Here is a 13712-nt window from a genome sequence, read left to right as displayed (position 1 = left end):
ACTAAAATCTAAAGAGAGTAATATAGAGGGTCATATATTTGAGAAAATTGACTTTTCGCTGTCTGAATGTGATGGACCACATTTTTTAATTTTTTAACTTGAAGACATCCAAAAGTCTTATAAAAATATGACCAATACCTGTCATTTTCCTAATTTCCACTCTTCTGGACGAACCATGGGTCCATGTGAACTTTCCCCTATATCACGGATGTGCATAAAAATCTTATTAACACTGAGAGCTAATATTTTCTATCTGCCTACCACTTAATACTTAAATAAATTTAATTTATTCAGTATATTTATGATGGAATGTTATTATCTAAATCACGGCTTTAAAAACTCAATAACAGCAGTTTTAACTATCGATAACCTCTGCATTATGTGAATCAATTGGACCAGAGTCCAGATATGTGGGTGGTTCAGATACGAGTAAATATAATTATTTTTAAATCCTGTTTACATTGAAATAAAAAAAAAGTCACGAAAAATAAAAATGTGTTTCAATTACGTATATTCGTCGCTATAGATTTATAACAACTGTCGGCATTTTAATCCCACAAGTAAATATCGGAGCTTGGCATAAAGTCACGTTTGTAAAATTCCTTGAGATGCAATAAAAGAAAGTAACAAAAGAGGAAATACCGACAAGAAATACAGCAATCTGACCATATGGTGGACACATTTTTTACAAGCAGTCGACATTTTCGGGAATATCCATGGGAAAATAATAATTTTATTAGTCACAGGTACAAGATGGTACAAACAAAGAATGGAAATTTCACATCTTGAAACCACCATTCTAACAGTCATTAACTAATAAAACGAAGGCCGACAAGGGCACTTGGAAAAAATGAGGTGACGCATTGAGTAGCCAATTGAATAAGAGGCCACCTAATTGGTCAAGACCTTTGACTTGCAATTAAGTTAATTTCACCAATTAGCCACTGAGCCGGGCAGATGTTTAAATCACAGAAAATTAATTAGTTATTGATTGATTAGCTTTTATGTGATTGAGACTAACAAAACTAACATTAGAAAAATCGTTAAAATGTGGTAAGGGATGGAGGGTGAAATAACGAATAATATCGATCAAACGGTTGTTTTAACAATGGAGATCCCAAGCTGACAGGAAATGCAGTACAATCTTTGCCCATCCTTCGTGCACTCGACATCCGCTAGTCAATAAGAAACTTCTAAATTATAGTACTAGATGATAGGATAATATATCCGCGTTAATAACAATAGGAACTGTGTAAAGGGGTTTAAAATATTGTAGTCTGGAATTACGTAATTATCAGCCTACTGACAGCTGCTCAGCTTAACTCTTTTAGTCACAATTCCTCTTCAAAGATTTCATAAGAAAAATCCTGCGTAAAATCTCTGATTTTCTTCAAAACAATGTTTAAATTCTGGCAGTGTCTCTCTTTGACTCTAACGAATTTCTGGAGCATGACATAAAATTAGTACACCTCCCACATGTTCCCCAATAAAAAGCAATTTAAAGACTAAGTAAAAGTTAAAAGGTAGACTGTTCGCTAGACTTATTAATGGATTACTGTCAGTCAGCTGGCCCTCTCATATAGATCCTTAAAAAGCAATAAATTAGCTAAAGGTACCGGAAACGATGATGGTAAGGTCCAATTTAAACTTCTTGAGACAACGAATTTAATGCCTTATGTGTTGAATTAAAGGGTGATTCAGGTTTATAATCAGTTCTTCGACGAGACTAAGCACGAAGTAAGGCCTTATTGGCAGCAATACAACTTTCCCAGACAAGTCGATACTTACTACAACTTGGAATTCTATCACTTTGAATTTTACAGAATATGACAAGCCAAATTTACGTCGAAAATGTTGTTAGATCCATTATTTATCTTTTATACAGTGAAATTTTGCCGAACTTTGTGTTTATGATGAATTCTACATCATATTGGGATTAAAGAGTGCAGAAAACGTTTCACGTACTTATTACTGTCATATTTGGTTTCCAGGACCATCCAGAATAGCTGCAATGTAGCCAGAATTGTGATTAAATTTGCTGAACTCAATGTGGAGAGGACTGAAACGGTACACCTCAATAAATTAAATTAGAAGATCAATTAGAATAGGATAGAGCGGCCCTTAAATAGCACTAAACTTTATTTTGCATCACATAATTGATGATTTAATTATGTTAATATTATATTTTTTTGTAGAAATCTAGGTATATAGGCCCCATTTACTTTAATTACAGCAGGCAAAATGCCCCCCCAAGCTTTTTGGTAAATCATGGATCCACACTGTAAGTCCACAAAAGATTGAGTAAAGAAGTTTCATCAAAGGCAAATTCAGCTTTCAGCACCCGAATCTGAGGAAATTGGGGAGGAAATTTGATGATTGGAAATGAAATAAGGAACTATTCATATATGGGATAATCTGCAACCTGAAAAAAACATCTAATATACAAAATAAAAACGTTGTATTTTTAACTTTGGTGGTGTACTTTGGACTTTTATAGTCAAAAAAGTACTTGAACTAAGTTTTTTAAACTATTTATGTAGAGCTTATAGATGAATCCCCAACTACAGAAGTGTTTGAAAGTTACTTCAAATAATGCCTTATATAACTAAATAGTAATTTTAACCTCAAAGTCAAAATGCAGAGTGATGCTATCTTTGAGGGTATATCTAATACCGGGTTTATTATTGAGCCAATGACACTAATGCCATGAAAATACTTCCACTTTAAGTCATATTAGTTTTTTTTAGCAAATTCCAAGACAGATAAATCCTATTTTAATGACTTCTACAGAGATGAAGAGAATAAAATAACATAGAGAAGGAAAGAGAGGCAAATGATTGCATGGCAATTTAAGTAAATGAAACTGACTAATGCACAAATTGGAAGACATTAATGATACCTCCCCCTCACCTCTTAGTCTTCTATTCCTGATTTTCTCAAAGATCAACTTACTTAGGACATACGAAGAGGGAGACCACTAAACGACTTGTTTCTTAGCACACAGTAATTAGCTACAGAGTTGGCTATTTACCGAAATGATTGCCTATTAATTTAATTGAAACCCATTCATGAAGATTAAGATAAACTACTCAAGCTACAAGTACCTAATTCACGAACGAGGAAAGATTGCCCTTAGACTTATAACAGTTAATATGTATTCCCCTATGTAGTATTTTAAAGATTATTTCCTTAGCACATGCATAGTAATAAGTGGGTACTTACAAGAATTTAAGCTGGAAGACTGGCCCATTGTTTGAAGCAGAGATAAAGCTAAATAATTAGATATTTGGCGAATTTTATCACTGTATATTGCACTTATTTAACCTAATTGGGAGAGTTTGTCTTCACATATTTGAGACAGTACATTGACTCTCTGCGATTGAAGAATATAATGTACGGGTTAAACAAATGGAACAGTTTTTCATATCGCTTATATGGTTTTCACGTTTTATTTCACGAGAAAATGAGAAACCTGTGAAAATCAAGAATTACGAAAAGTACAAAAAAATTGGGAGAAACAATAGTAAAGTTAGCAGCAGACGTAAACGAGAAAAGATTCTTCTTCTCCTCATTTCATTCAAGATATGCATTTTCAGGATAACATGCAGAACTATTAGGGTACATTTAACAGTGACAGTTGGTTTAAAATACTCGGAGTTGCGTTCTGCAGTGTGCTATGGCTGGCTCCGCGGCGCTCACAGGCAAATTTCGTCAATTTTCCATGATAACCAATTCCTCCATGAAATAATGAATAATCAGACGTTCGCAAAAGCCATGTTGCCATATTGGGAGCATGCTTCATATACCAATTAATAAAAATCTAACCGGTCAAATAAAAAAAATTCAAGGAAGTTGTCGACCGCTATTAACCAAAAATCACCAGAAAGTTCTTTAAATTTAAATTGAATTAAGAAAAAACAAGGAGCAAAGAAAACTTTTAACTCGGTAATTTGGTTTTTATGGTTATATTATGGTTTATTATTGTGGCGCCTCTTATGGTTAGTGATGGTATTAAGCACTAAAAATGAACGTCACTCTGACGTTTATCAAAAGCTAGCGATCCGTCAAATCACCCAAAAAAATAAACACCAACAGTTGATATGGCAAGTTGAGCCAACATTTTTATTATTTTCAGCCAAATTTCTGTGATCACGTCCTTATTAATCTACCCCTATACCCCTGAAGAAATTTGTTAATATAGTGAGTATCAAAAAATTCTATTGCAGTAAGGATAGCGGTGTTATCAAAACTACGTTGCGTCATGTCAGTTTGAGACCTTGATCGTCCTGAAGGTTCTACGTGTTCGAAAACATACGTTTAAAATAAACTTTTCAATTAAAATCAGTTAACTTCTCTTCACAAAGATAATAGGACATGTCTAGTGTACGGTGCAGTTTAGCCACAGCTGGAAAATATGCTTTTGTAGCCAGAAACTCCAAATTGCAGCAAGGTGAGTGCCCAATTTTACCTTTGCAGTTTGTACTGAACTGAGTAAGCAATACAACAAAACATAGTTTATTTTGTATACAAGTTTCTTCATTTATGAATAAACATGAAATTTGAGGCATTTTGAATTGTCACTTTCCAAATCCCTTACATAGATGATAAGGCTTGAGATAAGATACATTTAAATGCCTCAGTAATATAATGTATTTGTTATGTTGTAATAAAAAAAAAACAGCAATGACCAACCTCAATTTACTGTATTTTTGCCAAGATTACGGTTGATTGCCTTGAATTGGTTTAGATGTTTTGCCAATAAACATAAATAGGTACACTTTATACCTCATACAAAATACTAAATTAGATTTTATTTTTGCTAAGTTACAATTACTCTAGTCTTGGCAATAAATAATATTACTATATATGGACAAAAAGTATCACCTGCTATACCAGCATGATCAGTATGCTTAGGTCACAATAAGCCAATTTTCCTGAATTTACTTAAGTGTATGGTGTATGGTAAAACTAAAATAAAAACGAACCTAAAGTGTCTGGGTAGTATTATTGTTATTAATATTAGCTACTACATTACAGTATTATATATTTCAGGTTTAACCTCTGCCATTTACTTAAAGCAGCTATCTCATAATCGAAGCATATCTACTAGCATATTCCTCTTGAAGACTATAGGTGCTGGGGAACCCCCTGCAAATCCTCCTACACCTTCTTCCACTTCAACTTCAAGTGGAAGCAATGGCAGTGGGAAAAATAAAAACACATTGTCATGTCCTAAATGTGGAGATCCTTGCACTCATGTTGAAACTTTTGTCAGTTCTACTAGGTGCGTAATTATATTTGTACTCAGGAGAAGTTTTTATTAGAAACTGCTTATGTATAAAACATATAAAAAATTGATATCAATATTAGCCTAATCATGCAGGTTTATTACCTGCAAGATCTCATGTTGGTGTCTTAAAATGACGATTTATCATCCTCCAGAACACTGCTTAGCACAAAAGTCTTACAACATCAGCTACAAATATTTCAATTAGTATTGCATTAATTCTTGTGTGATTCTCAAAGTAAATTATTCAACTGCTTTTGCTTTCAGCAAAATTTTAACAAAATTATTGGTCCTGTCTGAAAGCCAAGGTTACCAAATATTTATTGCTAATAAATGAAGTAACAGGTATCTGTATCAGTAAACATTTTTAAATAATAATATACTTATATTTGATCATTTGAATTGTATTTTACAAAACATTTTACAAAAAACTGAACTTGTTTCAAAGCCTTGTAAACCTGTTTTATCTTGTCCAATTGAAATGATAATAGTAAATTGAGTTTATTTAAAATGGTACATATGATTTCAGATTTGTAAAATGTGAAAAATGCCATCATTTCTTTGTGGTGCTTAGTGAGGTTGATAGTAAAAAGAAAGAGGGAGTGGATCTTAAAAATGGTCAATACAGAAAGCCTCCACCACCTCCAAAGAAAATTTATGAATACTTGAACAAACACGTTGTTGGACAAGAACATGCTAAAAAGGTGAGTCAAAGTTGAAAATAAACTTGTATTTTTATATTTTTACACAAAAATTCTTGTTTTGCATGATTAATCTTCCAGGTACTATCTGTTGCTGTGTACAATCATTATAAGAGAATATACAATAATGCTCCAAATCAATTAAATAATAGACAGGACATGGCTGTAATGGAGCAAGGACCCCATCAAAATATGACTCATAGAGGCAAGTTGAAAAATTTCTTTTATGGGGCTTAAGGATTTTTGTCACATGTTTTTGTTATTTTCTTTATATGGCATTTGCTAGTTCAATGTGACTTTTAACTATAATTTGTTGCTTTTTTTACCAAATCATGCTTTCTGAAAGGGCTTTTTATTCGTTTAAAAGCAGATTTGCTCCATATAACAGGCATGGGGCAAAGTCCTATGGGCATCAGTTTTAGTCCCACTGAACCTCCCTATTCCAAGACCACGTCGCAGAGTGCTATAGGGTCAGACATTTTAGATCGGACTACACATGAACTGAAGCTTGAAAAGAGCAATATTTTGCTGTTAGGTCCTACAGGATCAGGTAATTTTTTGAAAACTGTGAGATGGTAATATTATATTCTCAAAAAAACTTAGGCAAAACTCTACTGGCTCAGACGATTGCCCAGTGCCTAGATGTTCCTTTTGCTATCTGTGATTGTACCACATTAACACAAGCAGGTTATGTGGGTGAAGATATTGAGTCGGTTATAGGGAAACTATTACAAGGTAAGCATTGTTTAAATTAGTTTTTGTTTATTATGATCGAGAGAAATATATTTTGTACGTTAGATGCTGGATATAGTGTGGATAAAGCGCAAATTGGTATTGTGTTTCTGGATGAGGTCGATAAAATAGGTGCTGTTCCTGGTATTCACCAGTTAAGGTAAGTTCAGATTGTGTGAACGTTTAAAAGTCGCAGATTGGTAAAATAAATAGATATTGAATTATCCAACAAAGGTTATTTTTATGGTGAACGTAAGAATAGATATGTAACGTAAGGTACTGAAGTTAAAAATAAGGCACAATATGCCCATTACATTATTTCAATTTTTTAATTAAAATTGCATCATTAAACCCAAACGATCTTGTCTAAACGTTTGTTTTAAATTTAATTTCAAATTAAAATTAATTTCTAAATATTTTACATATTTTACAGTTGTTTTGTTGAAATATATTAGAGATGTTGGTGGTGAAGGGGTACAGCAGGGCATGTTAAAAATGCTTGAAGGCACCATTGTAAATGTTCCTGAAAGAAATTCCCCTCGAAAATTACGCGGAGAGACGATACAAGTAGACACGACAAATATCCTCTTTGTGGCGAGTGGAGCCTATAACGGACTAGAGCGATTGATTCAGAGGCGAAATAACGAAAACGTATGGACTATAATTCTTCATCAGTAGCTTAACGATTGTTATGAATATTTTATAGTATTTAGGCTTTGGAGCTCCCGTGACAGGTGGACAAGGTAGGAGAGCTGTGGCGCAAGAAGCTACTTTACACTCATCTACTCAGTCAGCTGAGGAGGAAAATGCGGAAAAAGATCAAGCTTTAAAGCAAGTACAGGCGAGAGATCTCATTGACTTTGGAATGATACCTGTAAGTATATTGAAATGAGGCTTTATTTTTTCTCGTTTTTTCCCGAGTCATAAGGATTTTTTTTGCATGTTTGGGTCAGTTTAGGTAACAAATCTCAACTGCTCATCTGATAATAATTTCACTCTGGTTTTAAGGGTTTCTAATTGTACTTCTGACTCGGGCTGATTTGTGTAGACAAACGTTTATTCTTCGTTTAGAGGAGTTTCTGAAATCTGATTCCCCCGAAAAGAAGAACATTATTTGAATTATTTACAGATATTCTTTTGCATAAATAAGTTTGAGTTGTTCTTTTCAGGAATTCGTGGGTAGATTTCCTGTTTTGGTACCTTTCCACTCCCTAAATCAGTCAATGTTAGTGAGAATACTAACAGAACCAAAAAATGCCCTTATTCCTCAATATCAAAGGTTGTTAGTGATGGATCAATGCCAACTTACATTCACCCCTGATGCTTTGAACGCGATAGCATCGCAAGCTATGGAGAGAAAAACTGGAGCAAGAGGTCTTAGGGCAATAATGGTATGGATCCACAAAATCAAAAAAATAATTGAAACAATTGAAAGAAGTTTATGTTAACACATTGCGTGCCATATTTACTTTTAACAATTTTTTCGGCTCTATTAATTATAGAGATAAATTCGTTGTACTTACTATAGAATTTCGACTCGGCTCTAGGTGCTAGTTAATGTGGGCTCTTATACGAAATGTGCATTTCAAATTTGAACTAAATCTCTCAAAAATTGGAAGAGCTGCAAAGAAAAGACGAGAAAAATTATGATATTTGGCATTAAATCCAAAAACATAATTTTAAGTCCTCACTTCTGGAAATTATTAATTACGTGGCACGATAATTTGTCTTTTAACCCAAAAACATCTTTTTTAAAATAAAATAAATTTAGGAAACTCTTCTCCTTGAGCCAATGTTCGAAGTACCCGGTTCTGGAATCTCGGAAGTGCATATAACTGAAGACTGTGTGCGTGGAAAGAATCCAGCGGTTTACGTTAAAACCAGCTCTGAAGTGTCGGAAGAAGACGAGATTAACGCCACAATTAGACTTAAGCAATGATATTGGGGTGAGCTACATATATAGACCAATGTTACAAAGTGAAAGTCGATGGCGTGATGACTTAGTGTTTTACACCTTCGGGACGCTTGTTACTTTTAATCGCTGTCTAAATTGACAGTTTTGAGGAGGGAAATACGATATGACAATTGACTTTGTTTCCAAGTTTAGTAGGTATATGACAAGAAAATTGTTTAGAATGACATCGTATCTGACATTAAATGATATTTGTGTTACAGGCTTTTGTATTACAATTTAAATGTGTAAAATTAAATTGTCCAAAACGTGTTTTTGATATGTGGCTCACTGGCTACTACTACTACTAGTGTCAGATTGCCATGTAAATTTTAATATTTTATACAAATTATTATTTCTTTTTGAGGTATTGAAATTTCCCTACGAACTAAGTTTATTTAGTCTCTTTCAAAGATTAACAATTCTCTTAAAAATCAATAAATACAACACCAACAACAATATTTTTTTATTTAGAAAAATGTAAATTTTGATAGCCTCGTCCTGGTACGTAATGTCAGCCTACTTTATAAAGCCGATAAACATTGTATTTTTCTTGGGGATTAGAATTTTGTCGATAAATGTTATTTTATTTATAGCTTTATTCTAGCAACTGTAAAAGCAAGTGGTTGAAATAGGGAAAAATGTAAAAATATAATTAAAAACTATAAAACTAGCCCATAATAATAATAATTGTTGATTCTACTGGTTCAAATGTGATGTTTGAAGTAGGTATATGTAAATATTTGTGAAAAATGAAAAAAATCTTTTGAAGTATTAATCATTGTATCATTTTAGCATATTGTTGTTATCCTTCGACAGTTGTTTGTATTACATAAGTATTTATAAACAATTCAGAATTGCAACTGGAGTTAAATTAAAGATGTCGTCCAACATATATAGGTTTGGAGGTACTACAGAGGGTGAGTTTTAAGTTCCTTTTGAGTTTTTTGGAGAGGGCTAAAAAATTCCCTGCAGGAGACAAAGGTAACCCTCCTGCTATAAGGGACTGTATTACTTATGAATAAAATTAAAAAGGTATGAGCTTTCTGTCATTTGTTACGTGTATGCTATGCGCTGTATACATTGCATAAATTACAAAGTACCGTAAATATTTTTTTTTGTAGAGAAACTGTGTTTGGCGAAAATTTTGCAAGTCAAAAAAATTTCAAAGTAAATTCAGCTAGTGGAAGAGAAAAAATTAAAGTCGCCCGTACCGGGCGTAACAGAAGTACAAAAATTTTATTTACGAACCACGTGCCATTTTTAATATTGCCATGTATTAAAAGACGATTCCGCTTATGTCAAAATACTGAAATTTATGTTGTAACTCTTAATTCCAATATTAGTAAAAATCGACAACAGTGTTTGGCAACTATTTCGAAAAAATTATATGAATTTGAGAGCTTTGGCGTCCTATAGCTACAAAACGAAACAACACTGAATAAGGTGAGTTTGCTTAAAACGCCTTATTTTTATTTAAGGAATTTCTGGTCAAGCGTTTTATATTCGTTTCAGCGATACCCTGTATATTTTTTACATAAAAAAATACTTAAAAGAAGACTGAGAGATAAATTTATCATCACCTTCGCCCAAAAGGTGGCTGTGGAAAACGTTGCTGAAAAACAATCAAATTTCATATGAGTATCGCATCAAAGGCCTTTGGGCCGTGTCAAAAATGATGGTCGAGCTGCAATTGCAGAGTTCGAAGTCAATTCAGTAAAATAGGTAACATTTCAAATTTTATGACGATGTTGTAAATCGAGCTCAATTTTTTGCGTAAAGCAAATAATATTAAAACTTTTCCAGTAGATAAAGGTAATGCCAGTTATAATGGACTATTTTACCTATTTAAACGCGTACATTAATATGTTGGTCCACATTTAAGGTCATTGTGGTGGCTTTGGTTTGTTGTAATATCACGGCCACTTGATTGGTTGAGAGCATGAGAGACACTTTATTTTTCTGGTTTTTCCTGAAAAGTGTCGTTGGATGTTTACGAACTGTGGTTGCATTAAGCTTCAACTACCTTGCACTAACCTAAGCTGAACTAACCTTCGGTTCTTGATGCCTACACATTTTTATTTTTCCCTCAACTTATTCAGCGAGTACCACACACCAAAAGTGGTGCAAGTCTTTATTCACGCAAGTCATATCTAAATAATTCAGAAATCTTGGGTTGCAGGAATCGCACCGCCAGCAACTTTTGCAATTAGCTTTTACGTTTTTATTACAATCAGAACTGAAAAATAAACTATTTACACTAAACCAAAGAATTTCATAACTAAATATTAATTAAACCTTATTCAATTAAGGTGGATAATTTATAATAAGTATTACAAGTGCAAGTTAATCATAAAAATTTAAAGAACAACACTAACCAATAATAAACAATAACTACTCGGTATTTTATAGTCCTAATTAATTTATAACGCGAGGTAATTTAAAATGATTGACACTTCATCATTACAATTTTTCCTTTTTCACAACTTGGTGATGTCACATTTGAGATTCGACGTTTCGACTTTCACTAACCATCATCAACTCTACTTTTTCTTATGGGTTCTATTGGATTTTCATATAATTGCACTCAGGCTTTTTAAAATTTTTAAATTAAACAAAGACCTCACATAAACATCATTGTGATTGAAGATATTCAATACTCCATAGCAGTGACGCAAACTATGGCCCAGTAATTAAATATTTTGTACTTTGAAGGTATTTGCTGACGGGAGCCATGGATTGATCGAAAACATTCGTTCCATCTATTTAACATAAGCGGCCTTAGCACTGTAGTGTGTACTGAGTAATTGACGATGACCCCTGTGATGAGACCCTCATATTGATTTAGAGTCCCACGTAAACTTGTCAACTTTTTATCAGTTAAGAGATTAGTGGATTGCTTAATTAGCATAATAATATACCTTTAACGATCATGTTACACGTCCATTACATGGAAGCCCTGGTATGCTTACCCGTAACAGGCCTATTCGGGTCCATTTGTCTTTCGCTATAAAGGCGAATGTTAATCCACAAATGTAAATTGCTTTCAACGGATGATTAAGGTATTTCGAAGGCACTTTAATTTTGATTAGGGCGACATTATCAATGTGCTGTCAATTTTAACTGGAACCTACTTTCCATGGAAATGTTAGAATAGAGCCTCTCGGTCATATTATTGATTTCTCCCGAAATTAGCTTCATGTTAAAGTTAATAGCACATTAATAATTTGGTCTTTAAACGTTAAATTACTAGCAAATTAATATGACAACATGGTATGTAATGCCTACGTACTGAAATTTTATTCACGTCGTTTATTTATGAGCTCGATCGCAATCTTGCTAGGTAGATCAAAGGTAATGTGAATGCTTTTCGAATATGTCTTCTTAACTTTTGAATGAGATATTACAAAGTGACCACGGATTTTCGGAAATTTTATAATTTATGTTGGGTTCTGAGGTGGAAATTCTGAATAGTTTTAACTGACACGAGACAAATGGGCTGACGAGAGCTAGCAGGGTCGGAACCGGCATGCAAGGTGCTCGAGTTAATTAAACGCAGAACTGGAATGAGACGTAAAGTTGTAAGGACCAGTTGGATACCTGTAAAATCAACCTGAGGTTTAAGTCTTGTCTTGAAAATGTGGTTCCTTGTTTAGCTATAAAAATTTCCTGTTCACCTACACATAGAATTTAAGGCATACGACTGAGCCCTATAGGGCTTAATCTTCTCAAACAGTGTTGTAGTTCTACAGATACAGGAGTTTGTTGAAATTTATGCCATTTTCTTGTGATTTCTGAATCATACAGCAAAATAAAACAAAACATGTATGAGATTCATTAGGAACTGCCACTATTCATTGTATAAATCTACACTTTTCTTAATTGGTGAATAAATTGCTGTAGTTCTACGATTATTTATTAATTACCAGTCTAGACTTCTCTACACAAATAACACCTAATAAATCAATCAATATTGTTATAAAATAGCAGAGATCTTAAGTAGGCATCAAATTCATCGTCTATTTTTCGCAGGTGTATTCACCGTAATATTATGTAATATATTTTCTTCTTGTGTGTGGTTCTAACGTGAAAGTAGCAGTATTATAGTGGCAGTGCTGGGTACCACTCAGTACCATCAAGCACGTTTATATCGAGAAGAATCTGAGCAACGGTATTTTAGCATTTCTTTAATCAGAATATACAGGGTGTCCCGAAATTAAGCCACCATACTTAAACAGCGTAAATTACGTCCAAAAATAACACCAAAACTTTATATAAACATATATCGAAAAACGCTTTTTTAACGATCTATGGCTCTTTAAAGACATAACTCTGATGATGGTTATTTTGACATATTTCCAAAACGGTGCAAGATAACTTTATGAAATTTGGTAAGATTTTATACTTTTTAAACCTTAATTGACTGATGCGGTTGAATGGAAAATATTTCGTCAGAGGCGTGCCGCACGGGGGGCGTCGGAGTTAAAAAATGCTACATTTTTTTTATGTGCCCGGTTTTTTAGCTGCTGATGCAAAATTATGAAACCACATATGTATCCAGAAAAAAAATGTACTCTTGGTTCATATTGATAGAACGCTCCATTTTCGAATAAAATTAATTTGAACATTACATTGCATGACAAATACAAATGATGCTTAAAACGATCATTTTCAACCATATCAAAACTATTAAACAATAATAAAAAAAAACAACAAGAAATTGAAATGACACATTTTTAGAGTAAGTTTTCAAATAAGTTACTGTTTTGTTGGATATACAGTCTAGACCGTCTTTTTATGCTCTGGGAGGCACGAAGAATTTGAAACAGATTTTCTTTTTTGAACGGTAACTTATTTGAAAACTTACTCTAAAAATGTGTCATTTAAATTTCTTGTTGTTATTTTTTATTATTGTTTAATAGTTTTGCTAGGGTTCAAAAATTATCGTTTTAAGCATCATTTGTATTTGTCATGCAATGTAATGTTCAAATTAATTTTATTCGAAAATGGAGCGTTCTATCAATGTGAACCAAGAGTACCT

At 33.2% G+C, this 13712-nt stretch overlaps 2 protein-coding genes across 3 annotated transcripts in view; one reads left to right on the top strand and one right to left on the bottom strand.

Annotated features, from left to right (window-relative positions):
* Positions 1–3523, bottom strand: part of neur (E3 ubiquitin-protein ligase neur) — a 32496-nt gene extending 28973 nt beyond the window's left edge. For both annotated transcript variants that reach the window (XM_066394899.1, XM_066394900.1), the window contains exon 1: positions 3223–3523. Coding sequence is in view for 1 of the 2 variants with exons in the window: in XM_066394900.1 (XP_066250997.1) it covers positions 3223–3250 (28 nt within the window). In the remaining variant the exon portion in view is untranslated. The remainder of the gene's footprint in view (positions 1–3222) is intronic.
* A 537-nt stretch (positions 3524–4060) lies between these two features.
* On the top strand, positions 4061–8784 carry LOC136412241 (ATP-dependent Clp protease ATP-binding subunit clpX-like, mitochondrial). The gene is made up of 11 exons (XM_066395251.1): positions 4061–4450; positions 5053–5284; positions 5817–5991; positions 6070–6193; positions 6359–6538; positions 6592–6723; positions 6787–6880; positions 7176–7371; positions 7427–7594; positions 7890–8111; positions 8492–8784. Exons 1-11 carry the CDS (start codon positions 4375–4377, stop codon positions 8657–8659), a joined length of 1767 nt encoding a protein of 588 aa, XP_066251348.1. The 5' UTR covers positions 4061–4374; the 3' UTR covers positions 8660–8784.
* The last annotated feature ends 4928 nt before the right edge of the window (positions 8785–13712 follow it).

Source organism: Euwallacea similis, chromosome 11 (assembly GCF_039881205.1).
Source record: "Euwallacea similis isolate ESF13 chromosome 11, ESF131.1, whole genome shotgun sequence".
NCBI classification, from domain to species: Eukaryota; Metazoa; Arthropoda; class Insecta; order Coleoptera; family Curculionidae; genus Euwallacea; species Euwallacea similis.
The sequence above is the reverse complement of the archived record's forward strand: the minus strand, read 5'-3'. Positions and strand labels throughout refer to the sequence as shown.